We start from the raw sequence: 20,227 nt of genomic DNA on the forward strand, positions 1-20,227 counted from the left end.
CTATAAAAGAGCCACAGCAAATTTTGTTTCTTCTATTACGGCTAGGTCAGAGAAGATTATTAAGGGCTACAGGGGTCAAATGAAGGGACCATATAGGTTCAAGGCAATGGCTGTGACAGGGAGAATTTACAGAGGGTGTGGTAGAGAGGAAAGATAAGAACATGGGGTAGATTAGGCGATACTGTGTGACAAAGTGTCATAGAATAAGAGAAAGAGTTTTGTCTCACCAGACTTGAAAAGGATCAGATTTGAGACGTCTCAAACAGTGTCTTCATCACGTACAGTAATTACCTTAACCATGGATATGTTCAGCAGTGACTAATAATAAAGATGAACTATGATGTATCTCAAAGGGACTTAAAGAAAGATGGATGAGGAATTTTATTCTCATTTAGGAATGTGGTAATTTGGAACTGAAGTAAATTTATCAAGGTTCCAAATCATGTTAGGAGCAGTAAATATCTCACTGCAGTTAAAAACAGATACGGAACTATTTGAAATCATGAAAGAAAGGAGCAACTGCTTTCTAAACATTGTGCAGCAAATGATAACAGATTTTAAATAATATGAAGTCTGGTATGAGCCTCAGAAAAATATATAATGCTGTTGCCTGTGCTTAAGTGTATACACATTGAGAAAGGGTTGCTGCTCAGCTTTATATATCTCCCCATTAACAAATTCTTTTGTAAAGTCTATGAAAACATTTGTTTCAGGAGGAGATGTTGCTTTACCTGAAGCTTTACTTCAGTTTGTTAGGTCATTACCTTTTACAGAACCAAAATGTTGGTGAAAAAATGTGATGAGCACTGGGTTCAGAACAAAGCAACAAATCCTCTTAGGTCCCTAACGCAGTGACAGAGGAGATAAAGAAATGTGCTTAAAGTCAGGGATGGTGTAAGTGGATTGGGTTCACTAAGATGTTGCAAAGAAGTTTAAAAAAAAATTAGAGGAAATGGTTTTGTATCCAAATTTGAAAAAATGATGTTTATCAAAGCTTTTTTTTTTTTTTGGCACTTTGAGGAGTCCTATCTTTGATCCTTCTATAGAATTAATACCCATGAAGAATAAAAAAGTAAGTAAGGAACTGAGAAAGATAGAATTCACAGTAGATCCAATAACTTCCAGAAAATGAAAAGTAAAATACCAGCAAATAATAATAAAAAAGACATGAGATTATGACTAGAATGCATACATAAATTTTACAAAAACACATGGTTGCATTGGATATAATTAAACAATTTTAATAACTTCAATGAAGTTATTAAGCCATGGCAATTTTCCATTTACACTTCAAGAAAAACCCTACAGAGTAGAATCCCAGTGCCACTTAACATCACAGGAGAGGGCAGAAAGGTTTACCATTTCTTCTGTTTCTTTTATAATGTCTTTGCAAAAACTGTTGTGAAATTCTCAGGATTAGGTGAAATGACACGTCCTGCTCAAACTTCTTTGATATGTAGATGACCTCACTGCTACGAGACAGACAGGCAGTATTGTACAATAGAAAGTTGAAGGAAGTGACAGGAAAGACAGGATTTAAAATCAGTTTTAAGATCAATGAAGTTGAAACAAATGCTTCCTAGACTTTTTATTTGCAGAGGAATACAGTTGTAGTCTAATGCTGAGCATGACTTAAGTTTTCGAAGTACAAAACCATCCTCTAATTTTCCTGGGATGTGAGACCAGTGTACTTACACAGAAAGGGCCCATAGACGTCCTGGGAAATAATGAGACAAATTTTGGTAGCTGAGGTTGAGCAGTGTCTGAAGAAGATCTAATAAGAGACTGCAGGAGTTTGGCGAGATGGTAAAAAGATAGATGCAGCTATGTCCTAACATTTTTAGTAGGCACAGTGGGATCAAGATTAAGTCAGACACAGTAGCTAAACAACCCTTGGTACACCACTTTACTTCTTGGATGACTAAACATATAAAGGAGGCATTATTCACCAAAGATCTAAGAATTAATAACCTTCACTGGCTTTCAAGCAACAATGCTAAATGAGCAATGCATTTCAGCAGCTTCTCTTTCTCTGTTGGGTTCAGTTTTAGCCTATTAATTCCCAGTGGCTGCAGGAATGTTGGAAGACCTTGAGGGCATCACAGTGCTTCAAGCCAAGTCTTGGTAACTGTTGAGCTTAATGCAAGAATAAAAATGACCATGCTGCCCTCTGTTCAATGTTAGTGGCTAACAGCTAAGCAAGGGGGTTTGGAGTGTGTTGTGTAATATGGAAATTACCTGATACAGCCTGGTTGTACCTCTTTGTGCTTGGCGTTGCCTGAGGTGTTTTGAGCCTTTTTTTAAGGCTTTTATCCTCAAGAAGGAGATTAGTGACATTTAAAGTTTTAGGCTGAATTCAAGGCTGTTTTTGAAGAGAAGGGCCATGCCAGTCTTATCTTTGTGCTGTGACTAACTTTGAGAAAGCTGGATATACAAAATTTGATTTCCTACCATTACGAAGACTTACTTCAATTTTAGAAAGTAGCCAGGGAAGTTGCATGCAAAAAGCTATGCTGAGGAAACACGGATCTCTGACTTAAAAAGAACTCTAAAAATGAGGAAGCTCGGAATTACAGTTCCCGAAGCAGCTGAAATTGTATTCTCTTGTATCTGTTCTTAACAATAGAACCTTTCAATATATGATCATACGATACAGGTAAGATTGTCAAACTCTCCATCATTTACTGTGGAACATTGTTCATAGTTGAGCATAGCTTTCATAACAAACAGAGAATGAACTCTTTCCTCCTCTTTGGCTGAATACATTAAGGTAACAAGGCAGAATTACCCTTCACATTTTGCAGCATATGATATTAAAATAAATTTTATCTTTACCCCGCTGAGATGAACACTCATGAGAAGACCATCAAGATCAACATACTTGTCTTCCCTGGTGTAGGCACTGGGTAAATGCTTTTTTCCTCCTTTCTGCTTCGAACTGAAGGAGACTTTTCCACCTCCATTGAGTACTGCATCTCCTGTGCTATTTCCTGAGTGGGCACAAAAATCCCTGTTCACTTGACTGCAGGTCCTTGTCACCTCCCTTGCTCCTTCCCACTGCCTTCTTCAGGCTTACGTTTCCCTTTCTCAGGCCTCTGCTCCTGTCAAGTTGTGCCTCACCTACCGTAAGGAGGGTGCTGGCAGTTCTGGATGGCAGCTTACACCAGGAGGGTGGGAGAAGCTGGGTGAATGGTGAGTGCAGGTTGTAGGGCAAAGAAAGGGGTGAAGCAGGAGTGAAACGGGACTAGCTCCTCTAGCATGTCACAGTGCTAGGCATGCGTTATGCCACTGATGTTGTGTAATACAGCTCTGTCAGGTAGTGAGGGGGACTGTGTAGCTGCCTGGAGAGATTAAGCTGCCTCACTCCAGAAACCTTCTGTTTCTCCTTGCCACCAGAATCACTTGGGGAAGGAGATAATCCCCCAGATTTACGCAGTCAGAAAATTCACTGTTATGCTTGGAGCTGCTTCTAAACCTCCAGAAAAACCTGCTCCAGAAACAGAGCTCTGAATCCTGCGGAGCTGAGCTAAAACGGGGCCTTTCGCTGCGACGCGGTTTCCATCCACGGGGCAGCAGGTTTGGATTCCCGCCTGCACAGTCCTGGACTCTTAATAAAATTCCATCTGTGTTTCCTGCCCTCCGGGGTGAATGCTTTTGGCTAACAGTGGGGTCTTGGAAAACAAATAATAATTGCTATACCAGGGCACTACTGTGAAGGCTGGGCACGACGTAACTGTGAGCGTAGGAGAACTCTTTTTTTAATGAGGCCACACACCAAAGCAGAGCTCTGATGCCACTGGAGTGAGGTGATGAGGATACTGAGCTGTGGGAATCTTAACTGTGAATTTCCATTCTCCAATACGGATTATTTTATTGACCAAAATGAGCACTTTCTACCCTGGAAGACTGTTGCAACGTCTGCATTGCAAAAATGCCATTAATATAGGTCTGATGCTGGATTGCATGAAAATCACAGTTGGTCCACCTCCCAGTTCTAGCAGGACTCTGCTTAAAGGGAACTATAATAAAATTTGGCTATGGTGTGGCCAAGCTACAGACCAATTGTCCGTCTAAGTTCTTTGCATTTTCAACTGGGGAGCTCTTCCACTGTAGTTGGATACAGTGAGGTTTGCATTGTGGATCTTGCTGCAAGGGAACAAACCCTCTGCATATGCCATGCCTCCCGGATAAACTCAGGGACATGGACCTTCCTCTTTCAGTATCATGTCCAATCTAAATGAAGTCAAGGCAAGGGGAGCTGTTTTTTGGAGCCTTAAGGGCATAGGAAGCTCTTCAGCTTTTCTTTCACCCTTTTCCTGTCTGTGTCAAGGATACTCCATGTACTTTCCTGCGTGCAGACTGTTTCTGCTCAACTCAGCTGTTTTGCTAGAAGCAAGAATGTGATCAGCTGTGGGACAGGAAGGAAGGAGGATGAACCTGTCCCTGCCACTCACCTTCCTAGCGTTGGAGCAGCCAGGTCATCATCCCCACTCTGGCTTGAAGCAGGGGTGTTGCAGGCAGATGCAGAGCTGAGACAGATGTTCCAGAGAAGGCTCAGGGAATTGTGACACGCTATAACGTTGTCGTGTCATCATGCTGGTATCACCGGGCAGCTCTCACGTTCAGCAGTGGGGTGTTAGAGGAATGGCAATATATCAGTGAAGAAGCCAGGAAGTGTGAAACAGCACTGGGATGGACTTCTCTACTCTTTTCATGCTCTGAAGAGAGCAGGACTTGCTCCTTAACATCTGCCTCTGTCCTCGTCCCATCACACCCATCACTGTAAGGTGACCAGCTCAGATGCTGACAGCAACTTAGCCCGGGCACTGCAGGATTTTGAATAAATGATGGGGGCAGCCTGAAAAGCAGGGTAGGTTGGGCCACGCTGAGCTCCTGGGCACAACTGATTCTCCTTTGAAGCTTGCTTTGTTGGATCTGTGCTACAGCGGGAGGGACTGCTGTGTAGACCCAACGGCAGAGACTGAAGGGTCCCTGGAGGAGAAGGAGGTGGCTTCCTGGGTCATCCTGTCTCATATTTGGTCTGCCTTGTAAAGGATCACATTCCCCCATGGCAGACTATTACTACACTGAGGATAATAGCTGATAGGCTGACCACTTTCGGTGATTACATTTTTCTTTTTGACAGACAAACAGATAAGATTTCGTTTTACGGAAGAGTTATGGTTTCAGCACTAAGCCATGCTGGGATTTAACTGTTGTGTTTGTATTTTTGATGATTCTGAAGCTCAACAATAATTAACCGTGACCTTGTGGTTATAAAGACCATTGTTTGTGCATGTTAAAATCTTTCTACCCTTGCTCCTACCCAGATATTCCAGTTAGTGTATGCCACACAAGTTAGAGAAAAAACATCTTTTCTAAGAATGATAGAAACAGGGAAATTATTGAGGCCATTCCTTATTATGTTCCCTATTGTAAAGTCAGGTGTCTTCAGTGCTGTGAGCCCAGCTGTGCAGGCATGGGAAGAAAAGAAGAAATCACTGGGAATAAATGCAGAGCATCTGTGCATATTTCTTTGGCTAACACGTTAGCAACAGGTGCTAGTAACGTCCTGTGTATTCATTGTGGTGCAGGATGAGCAACCAAGCAGTCATGAAACTGAATGAAATATTTCTGTACTGGCATTTTCTGAAGCAGAAAAGCCTTCCACAGAAGGCTTCAGACCTCAGAAGACGCAGTGCCACACTGCCATTGTGACTTCTGAAAATCATGGGTTTAAAGCCTCTTATTACAACCTGTTGCACACAATCTTAGGTCAAAATAAACTAGGCTCTCCTTTCTTGTTATTAATAATTCAGGATTAACTCAAATACAAAAACTGGCATAAGTAATCCTTGTACTGAAGACTGTACTCCCCCAAGGAGATTGTGGAATCATAGAATGGTTTATAAATATATCTAAATATAAATATAATATAATGAATATGTCATAAATACATATAAATCAGCCTACAACATGAGTTTGGTCGTAGTGTTACCCTGCACTATTTTGTGTCAATCAGACACAGATGACTGAAAGTGAGCCCAAACGAGACCAGAGTTGGATAGCTACTGAGGATATGAAAAATGCAAGTGGGACAGCAGTGGGATTTTCAGGAATGCCTATTCAAATGAGGATCCTAAAAAATCTTTATGAAATTGGCTTTTTTCCCTTCAACATGAAATTTGGCTAACAAAAGGCGAGGCTACCACTATATGTGGAACATATGAATAAGGAGAAAATCCAGTCTATCTCCCAATGAAAGCAAGTCCCTCACTTCAGTGCTGTTTTTACTGAAGCTTTAAATATCCCTAGTAGCGGGACTTTCACAGTACTTCTCTTGAGAAGACGCCTCTTCAGCTTAGCTTGCTTACCACTGGGACAGCTCTTATAGGCAAACTATCTTCTTTTTTCTTCATTTTATTTAAGTTCATCTGGCCAGGGGGGTCGGCCTGATTACAGTCGCAGAAGCTGGTTCAAATTAAGTGGTTCTTCAAACCAGAAGTGATTATGAGCTCTTACTATAGCACCTAAATTTGCAGCTGAGCCAAAGATGCTTTTTTCTTGGACCAGTATGGACCTTGAGCTGCTGGTGTAACTTCAGGCACGGCTAAACCTTGTAGCAGAATTGAACAGGGAAAAAGCAGTGGTTTGTGCCTCTCAGTTCACCACCCTATGTTGTAACAACCACCGATATGTCTCATTGCTTTGAAATGTTCTGGACCCTTTTAAATTGAAAATGTGGCTTTGAAAACATGGCTTTGAATTAAAAGAGTCATCTCAATAATTACTTTACGTGCACCAAGCCCTCCTTCGCAGAGGAGGAACATGCAGCATGTGCCAAGCAGTGGGCTATGTATTCCTCCAAATAATTCCTTTCCTGTCTTGAGGCTTGTAGCTTTAGAAAATATCGCACTTCTTCACGTCCTTAGCTGTCATTTAGTCAAGTCTCACAGATGAATCTTTTAAAATCTACGCGCATTGTTCACCCCCACCTGCCAGCCCCCTTTCCCCAGCGCCCCATTCACGTTGTTCTTTGGACTGCTCTTCCTTTTGTTTGTGTACATTCAAAAGCCAAGGTCAAAGGGGCCTTCCAGGGCATGTCTACACTGCACAGAGCAGTGTTATCCAGAAACTCTGAAGGAGTGCTGAATGAACCAGCGTTGGCAGCACAGTGAAGAGACAAAAGCGTCAGCTGGATGAAAGCATCCTGTCTTGACTTGGTGACATCAAGAAATGGGGATTCACGTCTCTTTCCCTTGAGTTTTGCTTCTGCTGCTCATTAATACCTTGGCTGAAGTGTCTGTCTTTAATTTCTTACTCAAATTCCTCATTCTCTTCAGCCTTTCTTTCACTGCTGCAGACTCATCCTTTCTTCCTTGAATGCTGTTATCAGATAGTTTACCCTACAGGTTGAAGTGATGGCATAGCCAAAATGGCAGGACAAGAATTGTTGGGATATAATCATCAAAACCATGTAATTGGCTAAAGAATTTAAAGTCCAACTTTTTAAAGTACTTAAAGGGTCCTGATTTGAAAGAAAGGGGTGTCAGGAACTGAAGTACCCTGGAAACTCGGGTTGTCAGCATGTGGCTGTTTTACTTGAGCAGATTAATTCAGAAGGAACTCAGACGTGACTCTGCAGTGGACTGGCTGCTCACCACCCCTCCACATGCATGGGGAACCCACTGAGGGGTTTTGGTCTATGTGACAAAAGTGGTTAGCAGTAAGCTAGAGCATAGAGTGCCTGTGGGGCTGGGCACAAAGAGAAGTGGCTCTGACTCTGGCTCTGACTCAAGGTGGTGAGAAGCCACCCCAGGTGTGTAGAGGAAGGGGGCTGCCCCTGGCTGGCTGTACCAGCGCAGCCATTCTGCTGCCAGCCTGCTCCCTCTCTGGGTGGGTGTCTGGGAAAGGGGGGGCCAGGCAGGCTTTCCTCGCTAGGGCTCCCTACAGCAGGGAGGTTCCCTAAAAAGGCCTCCTCAGTGGGAAGAACATGAGCTTCTCAAACACTTCGGAAGCGTGATTCATCTGACCTAGTTTAGGCTCCTGCTATAGGATGATCTGAATCACATCCGAGAAGTTCCCATTCTCCTTCACTATCACCAAAGGAAGCCCAGGGTGATGCTCTCAGATAGAGCCACGCATGCTTGGCCAGATGAGTCCCATCTCCCAGGGGCACACGGAGCACTCATGTGGGTTAGCAAGCGCACACAAGCTCACGACACGCTGACTTTGTTCTGGCGATGAGCCCCCAGCAACTCCCGAAGCTGGGGCAGGGCCTCCGAAATCCCATGGGCATATTCCAAAATGTCACTGCGCCGCTTCTCAGAGCCTTGGCATGGTGTCGCCAGCGGTGGTGTGTGCCACTGACATCCCTTCCTCCAACCTGATGCCCACTGCTTTCTGCAGATCCGCTTCTTACCTGTCTTTTTTTTTTTTTATGATTGCATAGTTGGCGTTCTTTCTCTCTGCATGCATTTTCTGAAGCTGAATCTAATTTTCGTTACTTAATCCTGTGGTCTTCTTCGGTGTCAGCTGGTGTTTGCAACTCTTCCCAGTTTAGTATCATCTCTGAATCTCATTACCATGCCATTATTTCCCTTTTCTAGACTGCAAAACCAGAACTAACATTTATACCTGCTTAACCCTGAAAGGCGCTTCCCTTAAACTACACACAGATGTAGATAGCTAGGTAGATGCTCTTTGAAATGCTGTTTACTTTCCTTAAAAAAAATATAGGGTGCTGGGAACTGCAGTGATGTCATAGCAACTGAATGTGATTATGTAGGAGCCTGCACTGAGGGGTATTCCAGAAGCTGTATCTATATATGTATTTATTTGTGTAAGGGTGCGTGTCAATATTCGCGTTAACAATGCATTTGGATATACTCAATAATAACCTAAGACAATTTTTTTTTCTCTTTTGCGAGCAGTTTAACATTAAAAATAAATTAGAAGCAACTCCATGGCGTAGCAGAGAAGTTGATGTAGTGACATTAGTACTATGAAAGAGAACAGCATCCGACTGTGCCTCCCAGACACAGTAAATAAAATAAGCTAAATTTGAATTTTGGTAGATGAAATCCTGAAAATCCAGCAGTCTTTTTATATTTTTAACATGCTCGACAATCTCATGCTTCGGTTTAGACGTTGTCTGGAATATCTTTTTTCACGATGACAGATATAGCTATCCTGCTCATATATATTCGGAGAAAACACCGTGCTATAACTTCCAAGACGTGTGCTTGGGGGTGTGCACACGCATTAATGTTCACTCAGACTCCGGCATCGCCATGATCTCCTATGCATGCAGATCCATATATTTTTGTTCCCACACGTGCACAGGGGCGGGCTGCGTGTGTGAACGTGCACATCTCCCTTATAATAACTTACAGAAATTTGCAGGCTGAGATCAATAGGCGCAGGAATTACTTAGGCAGGGAAATTGAGAAGGGGAATAGAGAAGGGGAAGGGACGATGGCTGTAGTTTTTGGAGCTGTTCTGAAGCACAGATCTGTAGCAGGAGCATCATTTTCTGCGCCTGTACAAAGTCCACGGGATGGACTTGGGGGATGGGGGAGAAAGTTGTCCCGCTCCGTGCTGCAGGACTTGGCCACGCGGGGTTTGTGTCTGCACATAGGAAGGAGGCAGCGTGTGCATATATGTTGGCGAGTGTGCCGGGGAGGGGGAGGGGGGCCTTTAACAGCCATTTTACCATATTTTCCGACTCCCCTTTAGCTGTCAGCTCCCACCTACGGCACGTCACCTGTGCATGAAGCACACTGCATGCGGCGGCAAGGACCCCGCTCCCTCTTCTCCCCTCCGTGCCCACCCCGTGCTTTCTCCCCCATATAAATCCCACTCCCGGCGGCGGCCGGGGGGGCTCGGGTGGGAGCGGGGCTGGGGGCTCCCACCCACCCACCGCCTCCCCGCCGCAGTCCGCAGTGTCCCCCTCTGTACAGTGGGGAAGGCGTTGGGTAATTGGGTCCAGATTGGAGATGTTAATAATTCATGAGGCTGGCAAAGGGACCTGGGGGGGGTGGGGGGTGCGCTGGGCTGGGGGTGGGGTGGGGTGGGTTGGGGTGGGGAAGGTGACGAGCCGGGGAACAATTCTGGGCAGGGTAGGGATAGCGGGAGGGAGGCAGGGAGAGGCGGCGTGTGCATGTGTGGACCTCAGAGCCGCTGCTAACTGCCCTGGTGTGTGTGTGCGTGTGTGCGTGTGCGTGTGCGAGAGAGGGAGAGAGAGAGAGAGAGAGAGGGAGGGAGGGAGGGAGGGAGTGGAGAGGGTGGGGGGGAGAGATAAGAGAGAGAAGAGGAAAAGGAGAGAGGAGAAGGAAGGAAGAAGAAGGAAGGAAGGGGACAATACGATCATGCTGTGCTGTATGAGAAGAACAAAACAGGTAGAGCTGAAGATTTTTACGTTTCTTTCTGCTAAGAAATCGCCCAGGCTCTCGGGGGTCTGTGGGGTGCGTGTCTGCCTTGCGTGTGTGAGGGGCTGGGGTAGGGGCAGGGGCAGGGGGGAGGAAATTTCAGCTGCTTTCAGCAGATGTCTCTTTTGCAATTCTTTAGCATCTTGCGACTGAAGGCTCTTTTCACACCCTTCAGCGCGACTGCTTTGCCTTTCCGGGGCTGGCGATGTGGGGAAGGGGGGTGGCCTATGTCCACATTTGGGGAGCTACCAGGATCCCCCCTCTATTCTTCTTATTATTTTAATTGTCAGCAGATGCATTGCCTAGGATTTTCGGTCTGTGGTTCTGAGGGTGTGGATGGGGGGTGGGGGGGTGGGGGGCGGCTGGCAGGAAATGTGATGATATCTGCCTCTACCTTGGAGATAAAGGAAGCAATTCTTCGTCTTAAGCAGAAAAAAGAAAGGATGCCCGGTGAGCCTTGATCCCTGGTCAGAATGCTCTCTGTTGCTCACGGCTCCGATGAATGGGAGATGCTTTATGTGCATGTGCTGCGGGGTGGCTCGGAGGACAGGTGCATTCATTTTTTTATGTTACAACAATCTGAGCAGGACTTAACCTGAAGCTTTTTTTTTTTTTTTTTTTAAACCTATGGTATAAGGAAAAGTGTAATTAATTAATAACAAAAGCATTAGCCCGGGGAGGGGAGAGTCACCCTTTTTGCAATACCCTCCATAGTACAACCAGTTAGACAACTGCACCAGCTGGTAAAGAGACAGAGGACCACGCCTCTGTCAGCTCCCAACTCGGGTGGGATAAGGGAAGCTCGCGGTGTGAACCTGTTGGAAACCAGCTCATTCTCTTTACTGGTACCACCTGGCTTTCCCTATCACCAAATGGGGATGATAAGAAGATTTGGGTGGCGGCTAGTTTTCAGTGACAAAATTTTCATGACCAAAACGATAAGGAAATTTAATAAATAAATAAAAAAAAAAGCTACATCATTCATTCCCCCCTGGCTCTTCCCCTTTTTATTTCATGTGAAAGTCCAAGCCTGCTGCTGGTCAAAAGAGCCCATTTTGGCTGAGCTCCTTGGACTTCCTCGGGAGGATCTTGGATTTATTCAGTTGGAACTTGGAGGCAGGAGCTGGCCCTGGGTATCTTCATAAGGCATTTTGGAAACTTCCCCTAATTATGAATTTGTAGGTAATGACAAAGAGCTTTGGTCCTTGTTCTGAGAGCAGAGCTCAACTCAGTGTTAGGTGTGGAACCACAGTGGTTACTTTATATATGCATACATTTATATATCTCTTACAGTAAAGCACTGCAGCACTTGGGAGCAATAGCCTAGCACACTGATGCAAGTGACTCTGGTTACTACGGAAGAGCACAGCGTTTAAAGAAAATCCAGGTTAAGGTGTGTTTCTGAATGGAGATACGTGTGTTATCAAACGAAGGAGCAATTTTGTAGAATAATGGGGAGGGGCAGGCGAACAGGATGGAAAGGGACCCTGCGTCATGCCATGTTTTTCCCCATGCAGGTTTCAAATGCTCCACAATTAACGACACATTCACTAAAATCTGGAGGGAGGTGGTGATGGCTGGGGGGGGACCACGTTGCAGCCAGCCAGCAGAGCACGTTCAGCCGGCAAATACAGGATGAAAAGAGCAGAGGAGGAAAAGGCAGGCAGACAGAGAGGCAGAGTGACAGAGCAGTGGGCGGAGGTGCACAGCAGATTTTGAAATAAAGTAGGTAGCTCTGGGATTCTTCAGAGTCAGAAGACAGCTACTGGGAGAGGGGGATAATTTTGCCCGTACCGTCACAGGTTGGGCATGAATTTCCTAACTAATTTCCCGATGTGTCTGTTCAATAAATCTCAGTGCCTCCACTCCTATCATTCTGTATTCGAACACGTTCGGAAATGCATGGCATGCAGGTATCCTGCTCACACAGAGTGCTCTCTCCGCACACTGTACATTAATCCACCGCATGGTACACACCCCTTTGCGCGTGCATGTGCAGCACGCATCCTCGCTCTCTGGTCGCTCGCCTCTGTACTACACATATATGCAGAAGCACACATGCACTCGTTCGCACATGCTTTCTCATCCTTATGCAGCCATACATCCTGAATGTGCAGATTCTGTGAACGTTTCTGGGCTCAGAGCCCAGCTCCTGCTCCTATACCTGAATACACACCGAAATCGCCAAACTGGCGATGTAGCAGTTCAGTCAGCAATGTGCTGGTACATCAGAGTAAGCTTTAATGTGGAGGAGAAAAAGACCTTGGTTTTCAGCTTGTGCTCTTCCTCTGTCCCCACCCAGACCTTTTGCAGAAAGAAAAAAAAAAAAAAAAAAAAGGAATAGGTTCTTCATGGCATACAGCAGCTTCCTTCCCAAAATAAAGACCGCTCTCCTCAAATTATTTTTTGGGGAAGCCCTCGGTGTCCCGCCTTTCTGGCAGTGAAAGAGCAGGATGCTGAAATTACAGGCTTGGGCGTGGAAGAAAGCTTTTCACATTCACGTCTAGGTGTGCCTGTATGTGACTGTTCTCCCACCCCTCGCAGACAAATACGTTCACACACTTGTACCGTGCGGGTTATTCTTCCTAGTGGGTACGATGCCAGCGTGAAGAGCGAAGTATCTGGCTGACTGTGCCCACCCATGAGAGATGTAGATAGCTCGGGGTTGTCATTTCTGCCCACAGCTGATTGCACCTCTGAATCTGTGCCCACAAAATATTCAGCTAAAAGGAGGCATACCCGAAAGGCGATTTCTGAAAATCTGAGGTAAACCTTTGCTGCCAGGAAAGAGATGCAGCCTGGTGATACGCAGAGCCGGGCGGTTAGATAGGTGGCTAGGAACGCGGGTGTTGCATGCACCGCATCCTAGAACAGATGGGCGTTACGGGGGTATGTGCTCAGCACCGGATTGCATGAGTGATTAAACAATAACCCGCAAGCAGGTTTCCCACTTGTGGGTGCGATGAGTCTCATTCATCACCGGCCGTATCCGACGGCTTCCCTCCCGCTCTGTCCTCTGCTCCTCACCCCAGCGCTGGCGAGCCGGCGGCTGCAAAGGTTTAAACCTGCCACACCCATGGAGGCGAAGGAGGGAGGGGGGGAGAGGCAGTCTGCATTTCTTTCCCCTTCCACGCGAGCAGCATGAATAAACAGGGCTGTATCTCTAAAGATGCAGCTTAATGCAATTGGAGAAGGAGAAGGCATTAGGGAAGTGTTTCAGCGATCGCAGCCAGCCGGTGAGGTGTCTTGTCATTCCAGGAACTGCAGAGGTGTGCGGGAGGGAGGAAATGGCGAAAAAGAGAGAGGGGAAGATGCACGCGGAGTTCAGGTTTTGTTGCCTCAGGATATTAAAATATCTCGGATCTCATTTAGAATACCTCAATTATGCCATAATATGTGGATGCCTCAAAACTTGCAAGGCATGGTCTTGCCTTTAATCACTGCCATGGAGGGAGGAAAACGGGCATTTTAAGGGAAAGGTGGCCATCCTCGCCCCTCCTCCCTCCACTTGCCAGCATGGTGTAAATCACCACAGACCATTGACTTCAGGGCAGAGGCACTTCATCTGCACCTGGGGAGAGTCTAGCGGCTGCCTCTGCCTTTCTGGGAGATGCTGGAAGGTTTCTGCGCTTCTTTCAGTAAACAATTGCTGCATGGGAGTTTAATTACTTCAGGTCCTTACTGTTTCTCTTCCTGGGGCAATACCGCTGGGATTTCTCCTGAGAAGAGTGTCTCCAGAGAAACACCCCATCACCCTGTCCTCCTCCTCTGCCTTTGCCGACGATTAGAGGCATTGATTTCTCCTAGATCGCGTAATGTAACTGTTCTTAATGGCACAGGCAAGCCCCTTCCTCAGGAACTAATTGCAGGCAGACTTTCCAGGGGGAGAAGGACAGCACTAATGCTTGGTAGGAAAGAAACCAGTCTGTTGATCCAAATTGCCACTTGCTCCTGAATAGGAGCCCCAGTTGAAAGCAGTCAGTACCCACAGGTGCACCCAGGCATCCCCGCTGAGCAGGCTGCATTGAACCTACCTGTGCAGGGCTGGGTACACGTGTGTAGCCCGAGGCACCGACACGTGTTGTCTGAGGGCTTGTCCTGCCTGATGCTGAGAGGATCTGAGTTATCTCAGAGCTGCTCCTACCTCAGGATGAGGAAATGTGCTCCTGGCTGCCCTGCCACACCGAGAGGGTGGGCATCGCTTGGGCCTCCCAAGTCGTATGTTAAGAAGGGTAGTATCTGCCTTGCAGTCACAAGTTATGTGAAGGCTGGGCACTGCCCCAAGCTCAGGCTGAGACTGTCTGTGTAGCCTGAATCCATTGCTTGTGCTGTGGTGGGTGAGGCCTTCTCCTGTGGAAGGGTCACTGTGGCTGGGAGCCCTTCTCCTGTCGTGTGGCTTTCACTGACGAGAAGACAAAAGTGCAGAGAGGCTTCACCTCGGGTCTGCTCTCATTTCAGGCCTGCTGTCATGGACTCATTGATGCCATTCCAGGATGTAGGAGCTGCCCTACACAGACATTGCTTTTCCCCTTCCCCATTTCACAGAGACACCATGTGGAGGGAGAATTCCCTGCTGCTGAGAGCTGCCAAGTTGCAAAGCCTTCTTGTGCTAGTGGGAAGGTGGACTTGGCCCTCTGCCCACTGCAAGATAAAAGTAGGCTGATAGCCTTGCATGACGTAAATCAAGGGTGTGTGTACCTGCTCGGGTTCACTGGCCTCGTGCCTAGAGGCATGTGCTCCCCTGGGCAGCTCTCGCCTGCTCCACATGTGGAGGAAACGGAGCATGTGTGGGTCTGCACCAAACAGGCGTGTGTGTGCTGAGGGATCGGGGTGTTGCCAGCAGGCACAGCCTGAGGACTGCTGGGCTTTTGGGTGAGATAGCATGAAGCAAAAGCACCTCCATGGTTTTACATCAAGTGCATACAACCTGAGACCTCTGCATGCTGCCAGTGGTGCATTAGTGCTGGTGGTGCATTACTGACTGCCATTTGCTCAATCCATGTGTTGCATCCTTCCCTCTGTATAACTCCCCTCTTGCCCCCTCCTGCTGCACAAGTCACTGTCCCTTTCTGTTGCTTCAGGCTTCCTTCCTACAGTGGGGGGGCTTTATCTGGATTTGAAAATGAATGCTAGCTCTGATGACAGGTCCAGGCTAAAGCCATCTCAGTTTGGGAAACCTTTTAATGGCAGCTCGCTGTGCTCATGCCCTTTAGAAGTCACTGTGCATTTCTCCTGTTTGCTGTGAGGCTGGCAGGTCTCAGGGATGGATTTGGCAGCAGTCCACATCTGGCTGCATTTGAGTTCTGAAGGACCGATGGCCAACTGTAAGGCAACAGCTACAGCCCACTAGCTCTGTACAGGGAGATATGGGGCTGGTTAGAGGAGGTTGGCCATCTAGAAAGCCCAGTGGAAGGTGCATGGGCCTTGCTGGTGGAAATACCAGAACAGCAGAGTAGGTATCCTGGTGAAACATCTTTCAACAATTGAAGTCCAAAGTCAAAGTCTAAAATCCACCCCCATTTGTTTCATCTATAATTCCAAGATCCTCCCGAGCACGCCAGGAGATGTCATGTAACCTCAGAGCTCTGATGGCCTCATGTGGAGAAGGTGTTCATATATCCTTAGGGCTCTCTCTGTCACCTGCTGAGTGTGTTTGTAAAACTGCACGGCTTTTCACGGTTGCAAGCACCACAGGCTAGTAGTTAGTATATAGGAATGGGTTTGGGGAGAGCTGGTTTCTGTTCCTAGCAGTACTATTAACCTGTTTTCTGACTTGATGTAGGCATAGTTTTTCTGCTTGTCATGGCCCTCTCTGCAAGGTGTTTCTTTAATTTGGAAACTAAATAATTAGTGTGTGGAAAAAAAAGGATTCAGATGCCCTCAGGTGAAAGGTGATTTAGACAGGCAAAGCATTGCTTTGTCCATCCTCAGTCACTCCCACAGTTCTGGGCTGTTCACTAGCCATTTGAGTTCCTCTGACACAAACCATTGATCTTCCCACACCCAGGTTTTATCACAATGAGCCAGAGCTTGAGAGTAGGGCTACAACTTTTCCCCTGCCCTTCACCAGTGTGCCAGCTCCTCCCAACCTTCACAGTGCACCAGCCCGCATAGCCTAAAATATATGTGGGGTGGAGAGAGTGTCATGAAAATACTCATTTGTTTTGCATATAACAAAAGGAATTTGTGCTTTTGGAGTTACACTGATCCTCCTGTCTCCTCCTGTTATTCATTTTGTCTCTTCCCCCCATCTGTTCTGCTTCTTGCCTCCTTCTTGCTCCCTTGACCATGCAGTCCTCCTGCTGTTTCTTCTCTCCTCCACCTGGGTACCAGCCCTCCATTAAGCTGTGCTTCCTGGGGACTCCTGCTGGCAGCATCAGCCACTGCCATCAGGGTCTTTTTCCCTTCACCCCTCCTGGCTCTGGTATAAGCAGGGAAGCTGGTAGGAGGAGAAAATGCATGGGTTCTTCCTTTGTGCTTCCACTCGGCCTTTGTAGCATCCCCAGATCTCTCTCCTCCGTTTGGGCAGCTGTCGCAGCTACTGTAAATGAGCACCTATAGACAGAGACAGCAATGTGGTGCATCCTCACCTATCACATCACTGTCAGCATAGGTGAAAAGTTGCCCACCCCCAGCAGACAGCTGGGGAGGGGCACAACTGCCATAGGAGCAATGCAAGCAATACAAGATAGTATTACCATTCCTGCTTTCTTGAGGGTTCATGCTTCCTCTGAGCTTGTCCCTCAGCTACTAATGCCCCTCTTGGGTGCCAGGGTGTGGTCCAGCTGTCTTGCTAGCTCAAAAGGATGTTCTGAGCCTGGCTTCCTCCCACCAGGGCTGATTGGCTTTGATTCCTCGAAAGGGAAGCCAGGAGGTACTTATCTTCTTTCAAATTATAATCAATAAATGTCAATCCCATTCATTACTCATCTTACTTCTAAAGTTTCTTGAATTAATTCCAGTCATAATCATGGTATGTATTTATAGAAAGCCAGGACATCTCACAATATTTAAGCATTATCTCTGTAGCAGACATCTTTCTCTCAAGGCTGGTAATTTGTAAAGCTAATAGGCTCTGGAGGAATCTTATTCATTTGGTGTGACTGTCCCTAAAATTTAAGGATACAGAGGAGTGTGTTTGGATCTAGACCCAGCTCTGAAGATAGTTTTATTCCACTCTTCTCGTAATTGCTTAGGAGTGAAACTATAGTCTCAGGAACTTCTGTTTTTTATCAGTTGGGAAGGTTTTTAATAATTCATGAAGTCCGGAAAAATTTAGGTTTGATTACTCTTATAGTTAAGAGTTATCAATTGGCATCCATTTCTTTAGACTATTCAATGGAAACTAATCTATTTATTTTATCAACAGTATCCAATGACCTTATAAATCTGCAAAGTTAAGTAGTCAAGGGTGGGGAGATTGCGGCAGCATGGTGCCGTGCCTTTCTCTTTTGTCTACCTATGGCTTTAGGAGCGAGTTATTCAGCGGTGGACTTACAAATAGTTTAATGAAAATTACCTAGGTTTGGAAAAGTAGAGCTAAAGAAGGAAGGATGACTTGTTGATTTGCTGAAGTAAAACTTGCAGGCAGTTAGTTTCATGTAAGAGTGGGGTCCCCTGCTGCAAATCACCTGCTGAAAAAATGCCTAGAGAGCATCCCCTGCTCCACTGTGCTTGCGGGGTGTGGTGCGGCTGGGAGGCTGTACTGGAACTCGGGGAAACTGGAACGATGGGGAACTGATGTAAAGCAGCTTTTAGAAGCTGGACCAAAAGCTTGCCCTCAGCAGGGACACTTCACTGTAGACTAGAGAGAGCTGCACTGAAATGGCAGTTGCGTTCCTCAGAACCAGCGACAGCTTTCTTAGCTTAGGATTCCCTTCTTAGCTTATTGTACTGGAGTAGTCAGACTGGCAGCTTGCAAAGGCCTGGACTGCGCAGGCTGAGTCAGAACCTGTCAGAATGGAGACTTTTCCTAATTAGAGATGAAAGACAGTATTTTTAACCCTTCCTGCTGTTTGCATTTCCAGTGGAAGACCCAGAGGAACATCAAGCCCTACGTAGAGTTTTGAGGACAGACACCCACAACAGAAAATTGATGTTTAATGTTGACAGAACCTTTAAAAATGCAATAAAAAAGCATGACAAGGATGCAACCAATCCCACTTGAAGCACAGGATCTGCCAAAATGCCTTTCCTTTGTATCCAAAGGCCAGTCAGAAATACCAGCTAGAAGAGATTCAATCCTGAGAAAAGGAAGAATGGAGCAAGGAAAAAAGATGTTCCCCCCAAATAACTGAAGAACTGAAGCTAACCAAAACCTTCATGAAGTAAACAGAATTTGGATCACTTCCAGAGGATAGTTAGAAAAGTTAATATGTGAATCAATACCTGACGCTCCCTCTTATATGGTAAAACTATAGGCATGCAGGAAAAAGAACCTCCCATTGTGATGCCAGTGTACATGACTCTGTGGAAAACAAAAGAATTGACAAATCAGTGAAAAAATAGCTTCAAAACCTTATAAGAGCTTTTAGGAAATTTTCCTTTAAAGTTAATTCTGTTTTACAGTTTTAGTTTTGTTTTTTTTTTAACCTTTAAGTCATATGATTCTACAAGACAGGAAAAGATACCATAAGACAATGCCTTATCTTACAGAATTTCATTAAATTTTAATTAGGGTGTGGCTGAAAAGAGGAGGCTGAAATATATCACAGTTATTTTACCATTGTTCTGAACTCAGAAATAAGGGATTTATACTGTAGAGCTTCCTTCCTTTCTAACTGTGGAGGTACCTCAAGTCCCAGGATAATTACATATACACCTGTAAAGTCCTCTAAACATTTAAAGACTGCTTACTGGCATCCCTAGATGATCCTTAATTTTATAAACAATAATTAGCTGAATATCTACTTAAACAGCTAAGCTACTTTGGGATCTACAGACCAAGTATTCTTCCAGTTGCTCTTCCTGCGCAGCCAAAATGGGTAAGTTTGTCAGGTGAAGCGTCCACACAGAATGCACCCAAGAGGAAGGGAATGTGCTACCTTCCTGTCATCCAGAAATACTTTGGTTAAAATATTCACCCAGGAATGTGGTGATTATGCCTTTTCTCCCTCAGTAGATCTGAACCCCCATCTCCAAGGAGAATGTGCTAGTAGGCTATAGAATATGCCAGGACCCATTTTTTTGCAGTGTTTCCTGGGCACACTGATCTGTTTTGCATAGAAGAATCAAATATTAATATGGGCAGAGGAAAGGAGGGAAAGAATATCATCCTACCTTAGTGTTTAAGATACTCATAGAGGGGAGGGAAGAGTTTTACTTAAAACTACATCATGCATTGTCAGTAAGGTCATGGTGCTTAATGGCCATTTTGCATGTCTCCAGTAACGTGGTTCACTGCTAGTAGATGGCTGGAACAATTAACAGTGGCCACAAAGGAAGAAGATCAGGATCTAGAAAAGGGGTAGAACAAGTCAGGATATACTGATGTTAGATGGTTGTTTCAAATCTTACTAGTTTATTTACAAAGCTAATGGAAGCAACCTCTGAACCATCAGGTATGAGTGCTTTGAAAACTCATGAGGGCTGGGTGAGGTGTCTGAAAGCTGAAATAAAAGCCAAGGATGAGATAAAAGAAAAAAAAAAATTACAGAATACTCAGTTTAACTTCATTCCTGGAAAAAAAAAATGGTGGAAATAATCAAATAAAGAAGATGATTAGGAGCCAGCACAGATCTGTCAAGAATAGATCATGTCAAACTAATTTAGCTTTCTTCTATAACAAGCCTTGTGGA

General features: G+C 45.6%; 1 protein-coding gene and 1 long non-coding RNA gene across 3 annotated transcripts in view; one reads left to right on the top strand and one right to left on the bottom strand.

Annotated features, from left to right (window-relative positions):
* Positions 1-10,245: 10,245 nt before the first annotated feature.
* The window catches only part of GAP43 (growth associated protein 43), a 59,554-nt gene continuing 49,572 nt past the window's right edge, over positions 10,246-20,227 (top strand). The window contains exon 1 of the mRNA XM_067003760.1: positions 10,246-10,400. Coding sequence (XP_066859861.1) covers positions 10,371-10,400 — 30 coding nt within the window. The 5' untranslated portion in view covers positions 10,246-10,370. The remainder of the gene's footprint in view (positions 10,401-20,227) is intronic.
* Positions 14,513-20,227, bottom strand: part of LOC125182085 (uncharacterized) — a 40,276-nt gene continuing 34,561 nt past the window's right edge. The window contains exons 2-4 of one of the 2 annotated variants that reach the window (XR_010834182.1): positions 19,763-19,885; positions 18,819-18,897; positions 14,513-16,985 (exon numbers count right to left, since the gene is read on the bottom strand). This is a non-coding gene — a long non-coding RNA (uncharacterized lncRNA). Of the gene's footprint in view, positions 16,986-18,483; positions 18,674-18,818; positions 18,898-19,762; positions 19,886-20,227 lie in introns of those variants that run through there. The other variant, XR_010834181.1, reaches the window with a different exon arrangement.

Source organism: Anser cygnoides, chromosome 1 (genome assembly GCF_040182565.1).
Source record: "Anser cygnoides isolate HZ-2024a breed goose chromosome 1, Taihu_goose_T2T_genome, whole genome shotgun sequence".
Classification (NCBI taxonomy): domain Eukaryota; kingdom Metazoa; phylum Chordata; class Aves; order Anseriformes; family Anatidae; genus Anser; species Anser cygnoides.